At 42.0% G+C, this 9,195-nt stretch overlaps 1 protein-coding gene across 2 annotated transcripts; it reads right to left on the bottom strand.

Moving 5' to 3' along the window:
- Positions 1 to 458: 458 nt before the first annotated feature.
- CAV2 (caveolin 2) lies at positions 459 to 7,788 on the bottom strand. 2 transcript variants are annotated; one of them, XM_055135316.1, is made up of 4 exons: positions 7,561 to 7,788; positions 6,970 to 7,157; positions 2,581 to 2,746; positions 459 to 1,205 (listed from the first exon to the last, which is right to left on the bottom strand). In XM_055135316.1, exons 1-3 carry the CDS (start codon positions 7,708 to 7,710, stop codon positions 2,596 to 2,598), a joined length of 489 nt encoding a protein of 162 aa, XP_054991291.1. In that variant the 5' UTR covers positions 7,711 to 7,788; the 3' UTR covers positions 459 to 1,205; positions 2,581 to 2,595. The 2 variants fall into 2 exon arrangements, with proteins under 2 accessions (XP_054991291.1, XP_054991284.1); XM_055135309.1 differs by having other exon boundaries at positions 459 to 2,746.
- Between the last annotated feature and the right edge of the window lie 1,407 nt (positions 7,789 to 9,195).

The following is a 9,195-nucleotide window of genomic DNA, read 5'->3' as shown; positions in this document are numbered from 1 at the left end:
CAGAAATGAATCCAGATCCACAGTTCTCCTCATTCCATTTCCAAAGTTTTTCAAGAATCTCATCAATAAATCAATGACACACATATAACTATTGTGAAGAAAAACTTAAAGTTCTTCAAAACTATAAAGAACACCAAAAAAAAAAAAGCTAAACTCCTGATTTATTATGAGGTTGGTCATTTCTCCAAATGAACTGGCAACAAGAAAACCTATGCCAGTATCAGCAACGACTGTTCCCATATGCACATTCCAAAAATAATTTTGAACTCTGGTCTGACTTCATGGTAACAGTATCCTAGTAAATATGATTGATATTGTTTTACTTTTTTATTCAAAAAATTGAAAACAGAAGTATCAGTTTATTTAGGATGAATAAGAAGAAAATTTATTTCATAGAGAGATGAAGTGTGGAGGTTTTCTGAATAAGGCATTCCATCAAATGATAGATGTACCTCTTTAAGTTCTGGGCAAAGGAAAATCAAATGCTCATATTTCTTTACAAATGATTTCCTAAAGAAGAACAAATGTTGTTATAACTCTATTGACCATTTTGAAATTTACTGTAACAAAAGCAATGAACACAGTTATGAGCTTTGGAAAGGTTTATTATGAATATTGAGAACGCTTCCTCATCATTTCTCTCCTCCCAAATTAAAGAATTACATGTCTGCACATAAAATCTGAATCCACAGTTACAAAATTTTAGTCTTTGAAAGAAAATAACTACGAATTACCCAAATAAAATTTATTTTAAAAGTAATCATTCAGAAAAAATAAAATCATATATATCACTTGTTAAAAAAGTCATAGATTTTGTTATATAACTATATTATAAAAAACATTTTGCATTTAAAACTTCCCAATATTCTTTTAAAGACAGAAGCCTATGATTAATCAAACACTTTTTCTATTTAATATATCTGAATATTTAAAATATCTTTAACAGAGGGCATAATTATAAAAGGATGACTCATTGACCTTTTTAAACTAATCTATAAATCTATACAGTTAAATGTGTGGTGATGCTTTAAGGGAATGATTGTGATAGGATAATGGTTTTTCTATGATAGATCTAGATCGATTTTGAAAAGTCTCTTTTGTAGCTACCTTCAAAATGATGAGTCTCATAATTTAATCATTCATTTGCTTTGGTCCCCAGTAGTATTCCAGTTCATTCGTCTTTTATATTTACCAGCCCTGCCAATCTGGAAAAAAAAATGATCCTCATTGAATGAAGATTTGTCATCTAATTATTTAAAGGAATGTCAATTCAGATTCTGATAGGAATACTGAAATTTGAATTTGAACATTTATACACTCTTTTTTATGTTTTATGAATTATAGTAACAACACACATCAGAGACACTAGCAGAAAAAGAAGTGACTCCTAACACTGAAAGTAGAACCTGATATTCAAAATAAGGACAATTTTAACTATGTAACTAATCTTATGTTAGTATCTTGTAATTTTATAGCTGCTAACTTTCAATTTATGCATATAGCTCAGTAGCATGAACCCAACAATTTGGCAACTACCAAGTCATTTTAGATGAAATTATACTTTAAGTGTCAGAAATAGCCTTTACCATTAAATGTTATTGAACAGCACCAGCATTACTTGAAGGTAGGGTAAAACATGAGTAGGAATGCAGAATATAATTTTAATTTCCAACAAGAAGAGAAAAAATTATCTGGACAACATATTAGTTAGGGTTTGGATTACTATAAGATCATATTATCTTATGATAAAAAATATTTCAGGATTTTGTTTGGAAACATTAGTGGGATAATTCTTATATTTTGTCCTTTTACATTCAATTTCTAAAGAAAATACATATGCTTAATCAAAACAGTGCAATTTCACAATGAAGTTTCATATGGAAGATACATTTACTCATGCCATATATTAATTTAACAAGATAACAAATATAATAAAAGTGCTTTAAAGCAATATGGTTAGAGCAACATTTACATAAAGTACAAAATATACAGTAAAATGAAACACCTTGTTAAATAGACTTGTTGGTTAACAATGCCTTATTTAAAGGAACTTATTTTCACAAATCTCTTTTCACATTTGTTTTATTATCGATAGCCCCCTAACACCACTGGATACTTTGATACTGTAATTTCTAATATCTTTGTACATCTTATCTCTAAGAATTGCTATGACATTATCAGCAAAGGTATTTTAAAAACATTCTTTGCAACATAAAATGTACTAAGAAACCTCATGCTTATATGGCAATTATGAGCAACACTATTGTATTATTTGAGGAAAACATTCCTTGTTATTATAAGTTCATCATCATAAAATATGTCCTTTTGTACTAAGGCAAAAATTACCTTTAAAATTAAGTGTTGCCAACCTACTGTTTAATTGTGGTTACAAAGTTAGATATAAAATCCTTGGTTATTCATTAGAAAGGCAGTTTTTGAAAAGGGCTGTCAATAATTGCAACTAAACGTAGTTGACCATTTTAATAGTTATCTTAATTAGAACAGTGGGGGTTAGGGGGATGAGAGAACAGTAGTGCTTTTATATGACAACAACAAATAACAGTCTCCAAATCACCAGACCTGGGGTCCACGTGTTCAGTCATGGCTCAGCTGCATATTGACAGAAGAGAAGCTGCGTCCTATGCTTGCACACAAAGGGGCAATGACAACATCTGTCACACTCCTCCATATTGTCTGCACAGAAGGTAGGACCATTAGGCAGGTCTTTACAAAAGGCATTAAAATCCTGGAATTGAGGAAGAGAGGGATGGAAGAATAAAGCATGTTGACAAGTCCACTGACTCTTAGATGTATATGAAAGGTATAATGACCAATTTTATTCACCTTTGGTAAAAGATCTGAAACAAATATGCAATGATCCATATAGTGAAAAGATGCAGAAGATATATTCCTTATAAAATAGACATAACTATTAATGGTGTGTGGTATTTGAATCAGTAAAACGAAAATAAACAACAAATTTATCTACCTGATCTGTCCCTAAACATTAACCTGCCTAATTCTTTATCCCTGAGTTGCTTCCTGATAGCTTTTCCTGTTGCCTCATTTGACTTCCTTTCCACTTGGGTCAGGCTGTGTACCGATGTTTTTGTGCTTTTTGAAGTACTAGAACAAACTCTTGAATCTTCAAATCTATCAGAAGGCATCATGTATTATAAATGTATCATAGATGCTTATATTTCTCTCATTGCTTCTAGAACACCAGGCTGTTAGAGAAAACCCTTGACCATTAGAAAATGTTTGCACTTAAGTGAATTTGGCATTGTTATGCTTTATATGTTATTAATTTTTCATAGCAATTATACACAGTGAACAGGGCTGTGTGCTATAGTTATAAGAATTCTGCAATTATGTCAGTACTATTAGGCAAGAAAAACTAGACTCTCCTGAAATTATTTTTTTTCCTGTATGTCTTTCTTAAGGTAACTGCATATTCTCCTAGTCCCCAGGCTGGTTAGCTGTTTATATGTAACCCTCTGAGTAGCATTGTCTATTGTAATAATGCTCCCTAACATAAAGATATTCTCAAGTATTACTGATTGACTCAATTACCTAGATGGACATAAAGAAATAAGTTTATTTTCTTGGTTTGCTCTTAAAACACAATTTTCATAAAGGTCTTGTACTTAGCCCAACATGAAGAAAAGGATCTGACAACTGTCTGATTGAGATATTTTTAGAATACTGAATTATTCATATTGACTATCTACACAGATTATATTAATCTGTGTAGATAGTTTGTGTTCTCTTCCAAGTGCTAAAGACTTGAAGTAGTGCTTAAAGAAATTTTATTATCGAATATTTTGGACCTGAATCATCGAATAGAAAACCTTAATGAAAGCAACTTTTGACTTCTTATCCCTTTACATGTACATTTCTCATTTGATGTGTGGACATATTACTGCAAGTTCAAGGAAGAACAAGAATTCCTTATTTATTGGCTCAATTATTACCTATTCTGTACCCTTGAAACATGCATATGATGCTGTAATTAAATTGAATAACAGGACTATTTTGAATTCAGATTATATAATGAAAACAATTATAACAGAATACTGTCAAGTTGATGTATTGGAAGACTCAAGTTTAGATCAGAAAACTTCTTAACCAAATCAACTCTACTGAGAATACAGTGCACATTTCACTCTTTCTTTGGCTAGGAAAATTTCAATCCTCGTAACTTCTTAGATCTTCATGTCATGAAAGGGAATTAAGGATAGGATGAAGTTCAGTAAAGTGTGGTTGCCCAGATTTGAGATTCAAGTTTCCCCTAAGCCATAAATTCATTTCCATTTTATTTTCTTTAACTTCTTCTTTCATTCTTTCACTGGAGGTCATAGGATTCAGTGGTCTTTGATACCAAGCAAATTGTGTTCTCAACATGCCAATTCACTTTCCTTGTGAAACTCTTAGCACTAAGAAAGTATTTCAAATTTTGGCTGAGGCTCAATGTGGTCAATCAGATACTTCTTAACATGCTTATAATTTATAAGGTCATATATTTCTCCATTGGTTCATAAAAGCCTTTTGGGCACAGACTTATATTTTGTTTTTTTATGAACTATGTAGTGTCATTCAGATAATGTTCACATAACATTTTTCTTTATTAAAAAAATCTGGGAAACAGGCTGCCATCTTGCATTTCTATCAGTTGAACCACTGAATTTCATCCGACCACAAATAAGGAATAAGGGAATTTGGGTCATATTATTAGGCAGCATCCATTTATACCAACATCTTGACTCATTTTGGATGTTTGATGATTATAGTTGTTTAAAGAATAAAAGAAACTCACCTACTGCCAAGGAAGGCAGGAGCAAGAGAAGGGAGAAACTGGTTGGCTCATCTAAAAGATTTCTCCTTGTTCTCACTAATTGGCTCACAGGAATATAGTGCATTAATGACATTTTCCCAAGGTACAAACTTGGTAAACCTTGGTTTACCCTAAGTGGTATAAAACAGTTTTTATTTGCAGTTTACTTTTACTTGTAATCTCAGTTGTCTGATAATAAATGTGTGGTAGTTAAATATCAATGCCCCACATGAACGTAATTTGAAAAACAAGCTGAAGTTGAACAATATATTTTATGTAGCTGAAAATGATTCACCATTGAAAGCACTACAAAAAAAATGCTTCCTATTTTCAGGAATGCCAGATAGGGAGGTTTCATTTGGTTAATTGTAGTTTTGCTTATACCTTTCAAACATTTAGTAAATGAAAGCTTCCCTCTGCTCCCAATTCTTCCACAAGAACTGTAGGAAAACCCCATTTTTCTTGAATATAAACTTGGCACTGTATTTCCAAATATGGTCAGCATTTCATAATATGCTCTGTTGCCATTTAGTTAAGTTGTTCACTTTTTTCAAAGTGAAAAATGGGCATAAAGGTTCAATGATTGTTCCAGTTAACTGGAATCCAAAATTAGACATAATAACTTATGTATCTTATTAAAAAAAAACATGAGCTAGTGTCGAACCACATGTAAACTGTCTAGTCTTGCTGGCTCTGTTCTTGTATAATAGTAAAGATTTTCATTTTTCTGGCAGTCTGTTGGCATATTCAACATGGCTGATTTGTTTACACTCTTGAGTAATCAAATAAAACCAGTGTTCTCATTCCTTTACTTACTTGGTGAATTTTATTTGACCTTTAAAACTCTTTTTTGACACTTTTCTCTCTACAAAGCCTGCCTAGTGCCTCCTTTCTAAACAGACTTACCTAGATTTTCTTTGGCTTCTTCTTTTTTACTAAGCCAGCTTGTACACTTTAAAGCTAGCTAAACCCAATACACTTTAAAGCTAGCTAAATGTAGATCCTACAATATCAATAAATTGTCTTGGTGGAATTAATAACCTAGCTAACTGACTAGAGAAATTGATTCCCCCAGTACAGGGGAAGGGAGAATAATGTAAGTTCTAACAATGAACACAGCCTGGATTAGGTGGGGCAATACTGTGTAAGTGACAGAGAAAGACACAGAAGCATCTGGGTTAAGGGTATCACCAGGGTGGTCATCAAGCATAAATGGACAACTGCTGCCTTACAGGGAATATTCAGAATGCTCCTTTTTGCAGAATAAAGTGGTGTTTTTAATACAACGTCACTTCTAGGTAAAGTTCTTCAAGTTTTTTAAGTTTAAAAATATTCTCCAAAGGTTTATGGTATGTTTTGAGTGTACTAAAAACACCCTCCCAATGCCCAGTAAGTATCTATCCCGGTCCCTCCATGTCAGACCTCTCCCGGCCTCACAGGGGAAGCAGGAACCTGAGTTTTCCTTCATTTGTACCGAGGGCCTTCACCAGAACCATGGCTCCTGGCAACTCCCCCGGCTCCATCCTTGCCATTTGCCAGGGGGAAGACTGGACCATTCCCTCCCTGGCTCCACTGAGCCTGCTCTGACATCCCTGGCCAATTATATTGTCGCTGGTGTTGTGCTCAAAGATCGTTTTTTGTTTTACCCCCAGCACAGGTGGTGACTGAATAAAGGGACGATGAAAGCAACAGGAGCCCTGCCCAGAACCACAGGCACAAGTCCTGACAAGGCTTGCAGTGAGCCGGGCCTGTGGCAGGAAGCATGGCCCTGGGCTGTCCACCTCCGCAGTCAGCTGGGCCTCCCCGGCCCACGGAAAACCGTGACCGAGGTCAGAGGCACATTCCTTTTTGTCTGACACCCTCTTTTACCTCCTCGGCCCAACCTATGATTTGATACGAAGAACGTTGCCTCCGTACAAAGAATGTTGTCCTCTCCTCCCCCCTACCCCCCACCCCGCCAAATCCTGCAGCTGTGTCAGAGCTGCAATGCACCGCCCCCCTCCCCCGACCTCGCCCCCCTGGCCTGCCCCCCACCCCAACAAGTTTGTCCTGGCAGAAAGGTGAGGGCTGTGCGCAGAGGGCAGAGGGCAGAGAACATTCCGAAGTTGCAAGCCGCGCCCCCCACTCCTTCTCACCAGATGTGCAGGCAGCTGAGGGTGGCCAGGAGGACTCCCGCGGCGAAGGCCAGGGGGATGGCCAGGAACAGGGTCAGGAACTTGTAGAGCACGTACTTGCTGACTTCGAACAGGGCGTGGCTGCAGACCCAGACTTTGTCGAAGGAGTGCGTGGTGGCAGGCTCGGCGATCACATCCTCGAAGCCCACCTGCCGAGACAGGCCTGGGCACTGTCACCCCTTTGCCCGCCCCCGCGGAGCCCGGGGCTGGGGTGCCTGGGGACGGGATGGAGGGGTGGAGAGGGGGTAGTTGGGAAGAGGGGGGGGAGTGCGGTGGGAGGCGGGCGAGAGCAAGAAGGAAGCACTTGACTGGAGGGCCCTACTCCGAGGGTCACACGGGGCGCGCAGGCATTTGGCCGAGTGACAGGCGGTCCCGGGGAGGGCGGATTCCCGGGCCCAGACCCCGCGGGGCTGGGAGCGGGCGCGGCGGCGGGGAGGAGGGCACAGGCGCAGCCCGGGACACCCCCGCACCCCCCAGCCCCGCCGTCCCGGCCCGCCCCCCACCCCCGATCCCCCTCCCCCGCCCCCCCCCCCCGAGCGCCCGGCGCTTCACCTTGAGCTCCGAGTTGAGCCGGTGCGGATCCCGATCGGGGCCCGGCTCGGCCAACTTCTCCGGGTCGGCGTAGTCGACGCCGCTGTGGCGGCTGTAGGCGTCGTCGTCCATGAAGAGCTGCACGTCGGCCTTCTCGGTCTCCAGCCCCATCGCGGCGCCCGGCGCGCTCAGGCTGCGGCGCGGCTCCCCGGCCCGGCGGCCGCCCCTTCCCGTGGCGCGCGGCCCCGCCCCGCCGCGCCTCGCCTCGCCCCGCGCCGCCCGGGCGGCGGCCGCTCCCCGGGCCCGTCGAGCCCCGCCCCGGCCCGGCGACCCGGGGTGGGGGTCCCGCCCGCCCCCCTCCGCGCCCCCCTCCCGCCCCCGGCCCGGGAACGCGGGGAATCCGCCTTCGCCCCGCACCGACGTCCCGCGCGCGCTGGGGCACCCGGCTCTGTGCGGGGCCGCGGGGCCGGACGCGCACGGACTGAGATGCTTCGGCGCGCGCCGGTGGTCCAGGGATGCTGGCGCCCCGCGGGGGTAAGAGAGCGAGCGTGGCGTCCAAGGGTCAGCCTCCAGGGGCCCAGAGAGATAGGACGGCGGGTAAGGGGCTTGCCTCGCAGGTTCAATCCCCGGCATCCTAGATGGTCCCCACAGAGCTCACTCAGGAGTGATCCCTGAGCGCAAAGTCTAGGACTAAGCCCCGAGCACCACTGGATGTGGTGGCCCCCCCAAAACAAAACAAACAAACAAACACAGGATCTGTCTTCACTTCCTGCCTCAAAAGTGCAAACCCTGTTTCATGGCCAGTGGAGAGGCAGCTGCCGCCCCCACCCCCCCAGAAGAGGGGATTCGTGGCACCTCAGCAAAAAGAGGCCATGAGAATGAAATGAATAAATTCCACTGAAGACTCTGACACTGTGCCCGCCACTCGGCCTGCTTCCCCAGTGCTGCAGACTCCCTGTGAGGGAAAAGACGCACAACAGATCTGATTTCCAGGCCACCCTCGAAGGGCATGCTAGGGACCCAGCAAACTCATCGAAGCGTAGTCTGGTAGGAGGTCTGTCCTTAGAAGGTTGCACTCTAAGACTCCCAAATTCATCATACTATTGACAGAGTGTATTATTTCAATTATTATTATTCCTCTATTGTCTCAATTACTCCTCTACTGAGAGAGTTTATTACTTCACCGAAAGAGTTTAGAATCTCTAAGATGCAGGGGCTGGAGAGATAGCACAGCGGGTAGGGCGTTTGCCTTGCACGCGGCCTACCCGGGTTCAAATCCCAGCATCCCATATGGTCCCCTGAGCACAGCCAGGGGTAATTCCTGAGTGCAGAGCCAGGAGTAACCCCTGTGCATCGCCAGGTGTGACCTACAAAGCCAAAAAAAAAAAAAAAAGAATCTCTAAGATGCAGACCTGTCCCTAAAACCGTGTAGGAATCACGTAAGCACGCCTCCCTAGCATAAAGCTCCACTCCTAGAGATGAACGAGCCGGCTGGCTACTGACACACAGTGTTCACAAAAGAAGTTTGCATATTCATAAAAGATTAAAGGTCTGATGGTTTTAGACTCGTGTTTTGTGAGATGAAAAGGACTTAGTGGAAATTTGCCCAAAGCAAATTAGACCGGGCCACTCCTGCAGCTTGCCTCAGCAGCTAAG

Source organism: Sorex araneus, chromosome 1 (assembly GCF_027595985.1).
Source record: "Sorex araneus isolate mSorAra2 chromosome 1, mSorAra2.pri, whole genome shotgun sequence".
NCBI lineage: Eukaryota > Metazoa > Chordata > Mammalia > Eulipotyphla > Soricidae > Sorex > Sorex araneus.
The sequence above is the reverse complement of the archived record's forward strand: the minus strand, read 5'-3'. Positions and strand labels throughout refer to the sequence as shown.